We start from the raw sequence: 13759 nt of genomic DNA, 5'->3' as shown, positions 1-13759 counted from the left end.
CCACATGAAAATAAATAAATAAATAAATAAATAAACAAACAAATAAAGCTAGATGTTGAGTCCATCTACAACTAATATTAATATATATATATATATATATATATATATATATATATATATTAATTACACACACACATACACATATATGAAATTTAGATACCACATATAGAGGAAGAAAAGCTAAGGTAGTAAGGAGATACAGGATGAGAAGTTTTTCTGATAATTACTTGTTTTATATTTTAGCTTATATATAGAAAGAGAATTTCTCTTTTTTTTCTAACTTTTTTTAAATTTTATTTTTGAGTTGTAGTTGGACACAATATCTTTATTTTATTTTTATGTGGTGCTAAGGATTGAACCCAGGGCCTTGCACTTGCTAGGCGGGTGCTCTGCCACTGAGCCACAACCCATCCCCTAGAATTTTTTTTTTTTTTTCCTCTTTTGGTATTGGGGATTGAACCCAGAGGTGCTTTACCACTGAGACACATCCCTAGCCCTTTTTTATGTTTTATTTATAGACAGGATCTTGCTAAGTTGCTGAGGCTGGCTTTGAACTCATGAGCCTTTTGCCTCAGCCTCCCAAGCTGCTGGGATCACAGGCATGTGCCACTGTGGCCTGCTAGAAAGAGAATTCTTAACCTCAAAAATTAAAAAAAAAAATAGGCGTTGGAGTTGTAGCTCAGTGGTAGAGCATTTGCCTAGTGTATATGAGGCACTTGGTTTGGTCCTCAGCATCATATAAAAATAAATAAATAAAATAAAGGTTAAAAAAATTAAAATAACAATGAAAACAGTAAACTTAAAAAAATTAAATAAGATAAACCAAATCAAATTACTCACCTAGCAAGTTGTGCTAGTTCTTTTTGCGTCAGTGGGCTTCCTTGTTTACATAACAGATTCTTAAGTAAAAGTAGTCTGGTCTGAAATGAAATTATAAAGAATGATCACTACAGTCAAAATTAATAATTCTTACTCAATAAGCTAAGAATTAACAATATAATGTCCAGGAATCAGATTCAAATCCTGTCACATTGAAACCTTATTCTTATCCGTTAAACATAGTTAAAATTAAGTTTTTTTATTTTATTTATTTTTTGGTACCAGGGATTGAATTCAGGGGCACTCAAGAACTGAGCCACATCCTCACAGCCCCATTTTGTATTTCATTTAGTGACAGGGTCTCACTGAGTTGCTAGGCCTCGTCATTGCAGAGGCTGGCTTTGAACTTGCGATCTTCCTGTGTGCCAAGGCACCTGGCTGGAATTTAAAACTATTTTTAAAGGAGCAAAAAGAAAGACCAGTAGAACAAAAGGAAAAATATGAAGATGGAAGGAAACGGGGGCAGGGATGGGGAGAGAAATAAAATTCCTTGCATTATGATTTTGTCAAAATGAATATAACTACTACATATAATCACAATGCTCTAATAAACAAAATTCAATGTGATTTTTTTTTTTTGGTACCAGGGATTGAACTCAGGGGCATTTAACCACTGAATTGCTTACAGCCTTGCTTTTGCTGAGGCTGTCTTTGAACTCAAGATCCTTCTGCCTCAGCCTCCTAAAATGCTAGGATTACAGGTGTGAGCCACTGCACTGGCCACATTGTTTGTTTTAAATTTTTTTTTTTTTAGCTGTAGATGGGCACAATATCTTTATTTTTATTTATTTATTTTTATGTGGTGCTGAGGATCGAACCCAGTGCCTCATGGATGCAAGGCAAGTGCTCTACCACTAAGCTACAACCCCAGCCCCCACAATGTGTTATTTAAAGAAAAGGTCTTTTGAGACAATTCAAATAAAGCACTAAGAATGACAAGTATCTGAGCTATACAACCGTAATTTATTTATTTATTTTTAGAGAGAGAGAGAGAGAGAAAGAGAGAGAGATTTTAATATTTATTTTTTAGTTTTCGGCAGACACAACATCTTTGTTTGTATGTGGTGCTGAGGATCGAACCCGGGTCGCACGCATGCCAGGCGAGCGTGCTACCGCTTGAGCCACATCCCCAGCCCTACAACTGTAATTTAAAAAAAAAATTTTGTTTTTTTAGTTGTAGATGGACACAACACCTTTATTTTGTTTATTTACTTTTATGTGGTGCTGAGGATCAAACCCATTGCAACACACATGCTAGGCAAGCATTCTACCGCTGAGATACAAACCCAGCCCCATGCCCATAATTTTTTAAAAACGGTTTTATGTAAGTATGAATTTATATACCATAAATTTTATCATAATCAATGACATAAGAAATTTACAGGGTTGTGCAATCATCACAATAACACAGTCCAGAACATTTCTATCACTCCAAAAAGTTCACTCATGGCTGTTTGTAATTAATCCCCATTCCTATCTATCCCTTGTCCTAGTAAATCACTGATTTGCTTTTATGTGTCTAGAAATTTTACTTTTGTGGATGTGTCATATAAATGGAATCATATAATATGAAATTGTTCGCACGTGGTTTCTTTCATTTAACATAATGTTTTTGAGTTTCATTCACATTACTGTATATAGCATATATGGCTAATTCCCTTTATTGTTAGTGTGTATATGCTACATTTGCTTATCCATTTAACAACTGATGAGCAGTTTTTGACTATTATTAACATGGCAAAGCTGCTATAATAATTCCTGTTCACATGTCTTTGTGTGAATGTTTCCACTTCTCTTGGGTATTTTTTTTTTGGGGGGGGGGAGGGGGCAGTACTGGAGATCAAACCCAGGCATACTAGGTAAGTGGTAGAGTTCTTGCCTAGAACGCGCAAGGTGCTGGGTTCGATCCTCAACACCACAATGAAAATAAAGAAATAAAATAAAGGTATTGTGTCCAACTACAACTAAAAATAAACAAACAAAAAATAAATAAAAAGGTAGGTAGGTGGAAGGAAGGAAGGAAGGAAGGAAGGAAGGAAGGAAGGAAGGAAGGAAAGAAGGAAGGAAGGAAGGAAGGAAGGAAGGAAGGAAGGAAGAACAAAGGAACAGGAAAAGTAATGGGAAAGGAAACTGAATTAACTACCAAACTGTTACAAAGTAGCTATACCATGGACTGGAAAACTCAATATTATCAAGATGGTAGTTTTTGTTTATACTAATAAAAAGAAGTTCGGATACATACCTCTTCATTTGGTAAAGACACATATACCCGTTTGATGAAACGCCTAAAAAAAAAAAAAAAAAAAAAAAAAAATTCAAATATTTTGAATTTAAAGGTAACTCAGTTCAGGAAAAAAATGACAGGAAAAGGCTTTAATAGTGAAAGTAACTGAACACATAATAGTAGTTATCAACATAAAAAGATATTTTTAGTTATTTTTTTAAAAAACCACATCACTCTGGTTAGCCAGGCTCAATGGCACATGCCTTATAAATAAATAAAGCAACCTGGGAGGCTGAAAAATGAGAATTGGCCTTGGCAACTCAGAAAGATCCTGACTCAAAAATAAAAAGGGATGGGAATAAAAATAAAAAGGGTAGACTGCCTCTGGGTTCAATCCCTAAAAAATTCTCTGGTTAATGTTTAAAAATCTTTAATCAATAAATGGCTAAGGGACTGGAGTGGTGGCTCAGTGGTAAAGCACTCGCCTAGTACGTGCGAGGCGCTGGGTTTGATCCTCAGCACCACATAAAAATAAATACATAAAAGTATTGAGTCCAACTACAACTAAAAAAAATTTTAAAAATAAATGGCTAAGTCAGCCATTCATTTAGATGTATGTTTTTAATAGTAATAATGCACAATAATAATAACAACAAACAACAGCTGGGAGTGGTGGCACATGCCTGTAATCCCAGTGGCAAGGAGGCTGAGGCAGGAGGATTTTAAGTTCACAACAGTGAGGTACTTAGCAACTCAGTGAGACCCTGTCTCTAAATAAAATACAAAATGCAACTGGGGATGTGGCTCAGTGGTCGAGTGCCCCCGAGTTCAATCCCAGGTACCAAAACAAACACACACACACAAAAAAAAAGATTACAGGAAGAAGAATGGAAACTTCATCATCATCATTCTAGGTTAACAGTTATGGAATTAAAAAATACGAAGTGCTACTGTAGTGGTAAAAATTACACTAACAAAGGAAGATACACAGAGGATCTACTATTGCAGACAATGGACATAACTGTCCAAACATCAAGTTTTCTTTTTTTTTTTTAATATTTATTTTTTAGGTGTAGATGGACACAACACACTGCCTTTATTTTTTTTTTTATGTGGTGCTGAGGGTCAAACCCAGGTCCCGCCCGTGCTAGGCAAGCTCTCTACCGCTGAGCCACAATCCCAGCCCCAAACATCAAGTTTTCAATGAAAACAGAGACATCATACCGTGAAGGGAATAAAACCACTCCCTATTATTTAAGTAAGCATGTTCGGCCTACCTCTGCAGACCATGAGAACTGATAACACAAGAATGTAAAGAAAGACTGTACAAAGAAATTGAAAGACACATTACCTTTGTAAGAAGGCACTAACCACTTTGGCTGGATGACAAGCTGTTTTGTTGTCATCAATATTATTCAGTTGAAGAAGAATAAATCAACTCTCTCTCTTATTTATACACACATACCCTTCATCATCAGGTAGGGCTTCACTATGACTGCCTGTTAGCTCAGAGTATACATGGGACAGCTCAAGATAACTCTTACTTCTCTAGCCCTCACCCAACAATATCCTTACAAAAGTAAGTTTTCTAAGAAAACTCCTCTTATCCAAAGAAAAATAATAAGCAAAATGGAAAAGTCAGGGTTCACTTAAAAAAGAAGAGGAGAAATCTTACAATAAACAAAGTAGTTAAAATGAAGAACATGCATAAGATTCTGTCACACAGCAAATTAAAATTATGACCAAATATATTTTCATAGAATGAAATAATTTAATGAAAAAAAGTTGTGTTTTTTTTTTTTTTTTTTTTTAAACAAGAGTTTAAGGAAATGGATACAAAGGCTCAAAGAAGTAAGAAAAAACAAGATGCAAAATAGGGTAGATCAGGAATGCAAAGAAAAAAGAAATCACCACAGAACAGGTTATAACAAGTTATAAAAGTAGTAGCAGGAAGGAGAATAAATACTAACTCAGTAAGAAATAAAGGCAACAAACTTGGGGAAACAGAACAAAACAAAAAAAGTTTAAAAGGAACAAAAAAAAAATTACAGATACAGGGACAAAGAGATGCAACATAATACATAATTTACATGCAAAAACAGAAAAAAAAAAAACACCCAGAAAAAACATTATTAGGAAAAAAAAAGTTAAATATAGTATTTAAAATAAATTTCAAAAAAAGGGAAGTTCCAAACTATAAATTTAAAGAAACAATGACTCCCACAAATAATTAACAGAGACCAATTAAACTTAAATGGGTGAGAATTCTATCTAGTAAAAAGAAAACAAAAATCAAGTTAATCTATAAGTGTGAAAGAAATGAATCTATGTAGACTTTTACACTATGACATCCAATCCTAAAAACAATGGAGCAATGTTATAAATTATTTGGAAAACAAAAAGCAGGTCTAAGAATTTTATGCTGAGTCAAACTGTCTTTCCAGTAGGAGGGGAATAAATTTGTTCAAACATACTAGACAGTTCTCATGAATCCTGCTATAATCATGAAGCCCAGCAAGAATCAGTTTTGGAATTTAAAGAAAATTTAATGACATCCAAAAGAATTAAGCAATTTGCTTAAACCATAAAGTAAAGACTAGTTCTCCTCATATTATCCCATACATGACCACAAACTCCTTATTTAATTGATAACAAGAGGCCAGGAGGTAGCATAGGAAGGAAAATAATTTAGTCTTAAAACCAAGAGTAATGAAATAAGAAATATGAGATAAACACATGAGTAAATATATGTCATAAACATATGTGTTTCCACATCAATATCTCTACCTGAGAACAGCCTCATCAAGTTCTTGTGGCCTGTTAGTGGCACCCATTACAAGTACTCTGTCATCTCCAGCAGACTGTACCTACAACACCAAAAAAAAGTTTTTCAGTACTTTTAAATAAAGTAATGAAAAAGAAAAATACACACATATTTCTAATTGGGATAATTTAATAGGAATACACACACACAAAAAAACTCTGCCACATTAAAAATATCATAGCTGCCTGGCACAATGGCACATGCCTGTAATCCCAGTGGCTTGGCAGACTAAGTCAAGAGAATTGCAAGCTCAAAGCCAGCCTAGCTAAGCAATTCAGTGAGACCCCATCTCTAAATAAAATACAAAACAGGGCTCAGTGGTCAAGTATCCCTAAGTTCAGTCCCCAGTATCAAAAAGAAAAAAAATCATAGCCATGTGTGGTGCCCTATAATCCCAGCAGCTCGGGAGGCCAAGGCTCTTAGCAACTTAGCAAGATCCTGTCTCCCAATAAAAAATAAGGACTGGGGATGTGGGTCAGTAGTTAAGCACCCCTGGGTTCAAACTCTGTTACCAACAACAATGATATATACTTACACCATCAAATTCTATTAGAAATTCAGTTTTTAGACGTCTACTAGCATCATGCTCCCCTTCTCTTCTTTCACATAAAAGGCTATCAACTTCATCTAGGGGAAATACAAGGAGAATACTTTAATAAAAGGCCAATATATGTGATCATTTACAAATCTAGTTCATACTTAAGTTATTAACATAGTGTGTTCTACTGAATTCAATACGTAGTCTTCAACGTCACCGTTCTTTAAAACTTTTTCCTTCTGAATAATCTTTTCTATCATACCTCTCATATTTGGAAAGAGAAATATCACAAGTATTCAAATAATTTAGCTGGAAAACATTCTCACCTATGAAAATTATAGAAGGCTGAAGTTCTCGAGCCACCGCAAAAAGAGCTCTCACCAATTTCTCACCTTCCCCCACCTAAAAAAAAGCATATGTATTGTTAAACAAATAAAAACGCAACACTATTCCAGTTCTTTAAATTTCATTATCGACAATCTAGAACTCAGTACTTTAATTTCTCTTCCTCACAACTAAAGATATGGTACAAGGAACTGGGAGTACTAGTGTGTGTAACTGAACTGTACCTTATAATTTTAGAAGAGACTATTTACCTAATTGCTAAGCTCTCCTTCCTATTTAAATACCTTCCTTCCTTATTTATTTATTTCTGTATTGTAATCGAATCCAGGGGTGATTTACCACTGAATTACACCCCCAGCCATTTTTATTTTTTATTTTGAGATAAAATCTCACTAAGTTGCCTAGGTTAGCTTCATACTTGTGATCTCCTGCCTCAGCCTCCAGCATTCTACTTCTTGACCAACATAGTGATTCTGAAAGTGTTCACTTTGTGACAGTTCACTGAGCTGTATATTTATGGTATAAAAACACTTTCCTACATGTATTCAATAAACAAGGTTAAATAAAACTTTAACATATTAAGATACATACGTAACTGGTTTTTGTAGAAAAACATCTAGTTTAATAACATAAATGCCCACAATTATGAGGAAGTTTCTGCAAAAAGTTTTCTCAAGATATATCATAAGAAACAGAAGGTGCACAACAAGAAATGACTCTAAGTCTTGAAATCTGAGATCCTGTCTGAGGTAAAATATTTAGCTTTTCTTACACCCTAAGCATACTGACAAACTGGTATGAGACCATAAGAAGATAACTGAGAGAGGAAAAAAAGCAGATGTAACACTAAATTCCTTTATGTATAAAAGGCTGTTTCACAAAAGAAAAGATTTTTGTTACATCCACTTTATAATTTTTTTGGGGGGGGTTACTGGGGATTGAACCCAGAGCCATTTAACCACAAAGCCACATCCTCAGCCCTTTGTAATTGTATTTTTAATTTAATTTTTTTTGTAGTTGTAGATGAACAGCATGCCTTTATTTATTTATTTTTTTATGTGGTGCTGAGGATTGAACCCAGTGCCTTTCATGTGCAAGGCAAGTGCTCTGCCACTGAGTTACAACCCCAGCCCATTTATTGTATTTTATTTAGAGACAGGGTCTCCCTGAGTTGCTTAGGATCTCACTAAGTTGCTGAGGCTGGTTTTGAACTCATGATGTTCCTGCCTCAGCCTCCTGAGCCACTGGGATTATAGGTGTGTGCCACTGCTATAATCCACTTTACAAAAATTAGAAAATACATATTTCAGTTGGACATAAGAAAAAATGTATTGGGTATAACTGGCCAAATTATGGTCTAGACATTTCAACCTTCCTAAAAACAACCTTGCCATGGAATAATTATCAGGTTAGGGGATAAGATCATGGACTTTACATTGTTTCACAAATCATGAAGATGAAAGAAAACAGACTTGAAACAAATATGAATAATCAAATGGCAACATCCAGAGATATGAGAGAGAGAGAGAGAGAGAGAGAGAGAGAGAGAGAGAGAGAATTTTTTAATATTTGTTTTTTAGTTTTCAGTGGACACAACATCTTATTTTATTTTTATGTGGTGCTGAGGATCAAACCAGCGCCCCGCACATGCCAGGCGAGTGCGCTACCGCTTGAGCCACATCCCCAGCCCCCAGAATCTTATAGGTAATGTTTTTTCATCAAAGATTTATATTTAAGTAAGTTTGTCAAAATACTTTCAACCACAAAGATTTTGATGAGGATCAGAGACTAATATGTCACTGGGTACCAAACAGAAAAGGAAGGGAAGGGGAGAGAAAGACAAAGCAGTATAGGCTTTGATAGACTATCTACTTCACAGTTTTGCAATACACTGGTTCTATACACGAGAAAAATTATTCTTGCTATGCCCTGTAGTTATGACTGCACTCCCCAAAAATGAACTGAGCTCTTCTTTGAACGTCACTATACGATCAGTGGACAGTAAATGGATGTCAAGTATATCTAAAAAGAGCAACAACAAAAAGATTTTAAAAAAAAGTGAAATGAAAAAGAAATCTAAATCATAGGGTAAAACAATAATGATTTAAAAACATGGAAAATATTGTGTTACATTTTAGTTCAAAATCAGAAAACTAGAAATACTCAGTTTAGGTCATTAGCCCATCTCTTCTCACACCGTCACTTGAAGTTTAAGTATAAAGTGATGGTATAAGTTATGGGTTGAACTATGTTCTCCCAAACCATGCTGAAGTCCTATCCTCAGTACCTATAAAAGTTGACCTTATTTGGAAACAGGGTCTTTCTAGATGACCAAGTTGGGTTGAGGTCATTAGGAGCAGAACCAAATTCTGAATGACTGTATCCTCATACAAAGCAGAAATTTAAGGGGTTGTGGCTCAGTGGTAGGGCACATGCCTCACATGCCTGAGGCACTGGGTTCGATCCTCAGCATCACACTTAAAAAAAAAAAAAAAAAAAAAAATATATATATATATATATATATATATATATATATATATATAAAAGATATTGTTTCCATCTACAATTTTATGGCTGGGGTTGCAGTTCAGTGGTAGAGTGCTTGCCTTGCATGCATGAGGCCCTGGGTTTGATCCTCAGCGCCACACAAAAAAATTAATAAATTAAAAAAAAAAAAGATATTGTGTCCTTCTACAACTAAAAAAAATAAAAAATAAAAGAAGAAAGTAGAAATTTGAGTACAAAGAAAGAAAATAAAGAAAGGGATGCATCTAGTCAGGCATGGTGGGGCATGCCTATATTCCAAGTGAATCAAGAGGCTGAGGCAAGAGGATTGCAAGTTTGAGGGTAGTCTGGGCAACTTAGCAAGACCCTGTATCAAAATAAAAACTGAAGGGGCTGGGGCTGTGGCTCAGCGGTAGTGCACTTGCCTGGCATGTGTAAGGCCCTGGGTTTAATACTCAACACCGCACATAAATAAATAAAGGTCTATTAACAACTAAAATAATTTTTTAATACATAAAAATATAAAATAAAAATGGTTGGATATATAGCTCAGTGGTAGAGCATCCCTGGATTCAACTGCCAGTACTCTCCCTCTCTCCTGCCAAAAAGTAATGAATCCACAAGCCAAGAAATGCCAAAGATTGCCAGCAACATACCAGAAGCTAGTAGAAAGACATGTTAACACATTCTCCCTCACAGTCCTCAGAATAAAGTACCTCTGCCCACACTTCGATCTTAGACTGTCAGCCTCCTAAATCTAAATCTATAAGGCAATACACTTCCGATGTTTAAACCAGCCAGTTAATGGTACTTTGTTATGCAGCCCTAGCAAAGTACTACAGTATTTGAAACACAACTCTAATTTTAAAGAACCCTAACATTGCATACCAACTTTCTACCTTGAAGACTACCATTCATCATATATAGATTAAAAGATTCATAGAAAAATATTCTGTAAAATATTATCATTTATACTTAACACAGTAACATTTGGATGTTAACTTACAAACATGACAATACCAGCAAAAGAACACTCACATATTTTGAAGTTAAACTTGCAGCACTTATATTAAAAAAGGTTGCATTAGATTCTGCAGCTACTGCTTTAGCCTTTAAAAAATCAGAAGAACAAATACATTAATTCAGTATCTTACTTTAAAAACATAGCCACATTTGATCAATTTAAGTGCTAGAACAGATTCTCTAAAAATATAGGGTATGACACAATTTCCAACATATGGTAATAAAAATGCTTCCTTCTCAGCTAAAAGGAAAAGCTCTGGAAAGAACTGTCTCTTCCCACTCTTCTTTTCTAAGAGGGAATATATAGCATGGTTGTGGTAGTAGGGGATGCTATTCTCTTCTTTGGTGAAAACACAAATAGCTAAGGGAAAAGTTATGTTTCCCTAATTTGTCTTTTCCATCTAGAAAAGTGATGCAGAAGAAAGAGGTATCCAGATACTGGTAAAAACTATTGGTAAACGAAATGGAAATAAACAATCAAACTAACTAAAACATACTGATTATTTAAGTTGTTTAGACAGTCAAAAAAAAATGGTTAGAGAGATACTTAATACACTAAGTTAAGCTATTCTAAAATACCACAAACATTACTGAGGATAAAATAGTTTTCCATTTATTTCTTCTTTGAAAACTAGTTTAAAAATTTAAAGAGAAGATATCATAGCAAAAAGCAATTCATAACAGACTCAGGAATAATAAACTTATATTATCCTTAATATTTCAATAGATTACTCAGTTCTTTGAAAATTTTTCTTACCAGCATTGTCTTCCCATTTCCAGGTGGACCAAAGAGTAGCAATCCTCTGGCAGGAGCTCTAAGCCCTGTGAACAACTTTAAAAATGTGTATTAGTTCACAACTGTGATTCTGAAGACAATTTTTTACAACATCTAAAATGTATCCTAAACAGAAATACCCAAGGCTTTAAAGGGACACAAAATCATTAAGTTAGTATAATTTAAAACAGAAATAAATAAATAAATAAAACCAAATCATCAGGGGCTGGGACTGTGGTTCAGCAATAGTGCACTTGCCTGGCAAGTGTGAGGCACTGGGTTCAATTCTTGGCACTGCATATAAATGAATGAAATAAAAGTCTATCAACAACTAGAAAAAATTAAAAAAAAAAAAAAAAGTCATCAGTGACCAAAATAAAAACAGCCTAGTTAAATAAGAAACTGAACATGGCATGTCTCTTTACTTAGAAATTCCACCAAATAATAAATAAATAAATAATAAGAAAGTCATAAATCTTCCAAACAGAAACAGGAAAGAGAGCTGGGGGTGTGGCTCAGTAGTAAACCATGTACCTAGTATGTGTGGGAATTTGGGTTCAATTCCTAGCTCTGTGGGAAAAAAGAAGAAAAGACAGGCATGGTGGTGTACACCTAAAACCACAGCTACTCTGGAGACTGAGGCAGGAAGATTGCAAGTTCAAGGCTAACATCAGCAATTGAGTGAGAGAGACTGTCTCAAAATTAAAAGGGGAGGTGGGCTGGGAATGTAGCTCAATGGTACAGTGTTCCAAGGAATGAAGGAAGGAAATAAATAAATAAAACTAAAAGATAGGAGACAACAAATTTTTGCAAGACTGAGAACGGATAAAGTGTGGTATATTATTTAGCAGAGATTAATGAGCTAAAACCTAAATACTGGTGTATGAAAGGACACCTAGAAACAAGATATAAGCTGAAGTGAACACAAAACCCTAAAGCTCAGCAATTGGAGGCATCAGACCACAGAAAGCAGTAGGAAGGAAGATAGATGGCCAAAACCAGAAGAACTGAGTCAAAATTAGTAAGAGGAGCAATTGAACCCATGTTCCTGCTTTCTAGCAAGGGTAGTCAGGCAAGTACCAACAACAATCAAAGGAAGCAGGAATTTTAAATTAAATCAACTATCTCCAACCAGGGTGTATAATATAATCCCAGTGACGTGGGAGGCTGAGACAGGAGGATTGCAAGTCAGAGGCCAGCAACCTGGCAAGACCATCAGCAACTTAGCAAGACCCTGTCTCAAAAGAATAGATCAAAAGGACCGGAGATGTGGCTCAGTGGTAAAGCACCCATCGGTTCAATCTCCAGTTCAAAAAAAAAAAAAAAAATCAATCATCTCCAGACTAGGGATGGCAGGAGTCAAGGGCAAAACATTACACTGAAAACACTTCATACTGAGAGTGTATGAAATGTTGGCATCCACGGATTCAACCAACTGTGAATTTAAAATATTTATTTTTTAGGTACTGGGAATTGAACCCAGGGTCCTTAACCACTGAGCACATCCCCAGCCCTTTATTTAAAAAAATATTTTATTTTTTAGTTGTAGTTGGACACAATACTTTTTTTTTTTTTAATGTGGTGCTGAGGATCAAACCCAGGGCCTCATGCTTGCTAGGCCAGCGTGCTACCACTGAGCCACAACGCCAGCCCCCCAGCCCATTTTGATATTTTATTTAGAGACAGGATCTTGCCGAGTTGCTTAGGGTCCCGCTAAGTTGCTGAGGCTGATTTTGAACTCATGATCCTCCTGCCTCAGCTTCCCTAACCACTGAGATTACAGGCATGCGCCACTTTGCCCTGCTTAAATATTTTTTTAAAAAACCTGGATCTGTACGGAGCATGTACAGATGTTTTCATCATCATTATTCCCTAAGCGATGAAGTATAATATTAATTGCATAATATATACATTATATTAGGTATTACAAGTAATCTAGACATGATTTAAAACATACAGGAGGACATGTGTACGTTAGGTACAAATTTTATACAAGGGACTTGAATATCCATAGATTTTGGTATCTGGAACGAATCACCCACAAAGGCAGATAACTATACTTTTAAGTTAAATCATAAGAAATGACTGATATTCAGTTTTTTAAAAAATAGTTTTTCAGTAGTTTTAGGTTAGTAGAAAATACAAGGTTCTCACATAACACTCCCTTATTCCCCATTTCTCCTACATTAAGATCTTGTATTAGTGTGGTATATTTGTTACAACTAATGAAACAACTCTGATACATTATTATTAACTAAAGACATTTAGTTTACATTAGGGTTCACTTTTTTATTTTTTGGTAATGGGGATTGAACTCAGGGGCACTCAACCACTTTGAGACACATCCCCAGCCCTATTTTGGCTTTGAACTCTTGATCCTCCTGCCTCAGCCTCCTGAGACCTGGGATTATAGGTGTGCACCACCATACCTGGCCAAGTGTTCACTCTTAATGTGGTACATTCTATGTTTTTTTTTTTTTTAATTCTTATCTTTTTGTAGTTGCAGATGGACACAATGCCTTTATTTTTATGTGGTGCTGAGGATCAAACCCAGGGCCTCACACATGCTAGGCAAGCGCTATTCTGCTGAGCCACAGCCCCAGTTCCATTCTATGGTTTTGACAAACATACACCATTATTAAAGAA

The 13759-nt window shown here is 35.3% G+C and overlaps 1 protein-coding gene across 4 annotated transcripts in view; it reads right to left on the bottom strand.

The window, feature by feature from the left end:
- Positions 1–13759, bottom strand: part of Spast (spastin) — a 59288-nt gene that overhangs the window by 12397 nt on the left and 33132 nt on the right. For all 4 annotated transcript variants that reach the window (XM_046441587.2, XM_046441590.2, XM_046441588.2 and 1 more), the window contains 7 exons: positions 11096–11170; positions 10354–10425; positions 6792–6867; positions 6463–6554; positions 5891–5970; positions 3122–3164; positions 841–920 (listed from right to left, as the gene is read on the bottom strand). In XM_046441587.2, coding sequence (XP_046297543.1) covers positions 841–920; positions 3122–3164; positions 5891–5970; positions 6463–6554; positions 6792–6867; positions 10354–10425; positions 11096–11170 — 518 coding nt within the window. The remainder of the gene's footprint in view (positions 1–840; positions 921–3121; positions 3165–5890; positions 5971–6462; positions 6555–6791; positions 6868–10353; positions 10426–11095; positions 11171–13759) is intronic.

Source organism: Marmota monax, unplaced genomic scaffold, assembly GCF_021218885.2.
Source record: "Marmota monax isolate L192 unplaced genomic scaffold, Marmota_monax_Labrador192_F-V1.1 WCK01_AAM20220418_F8-fsc00010, whole genome shotgun sequence".
NCBI classification, from domain to species: domain Eukaryota; kingdom Metazoa; phylum Chordata; class Mammalia; order Rodentia; family Sciuridae; genus Marmota; species Marmota monax.
This window is presented reverse-complemented; position numbering and strand designations above follow the sequence as displayed.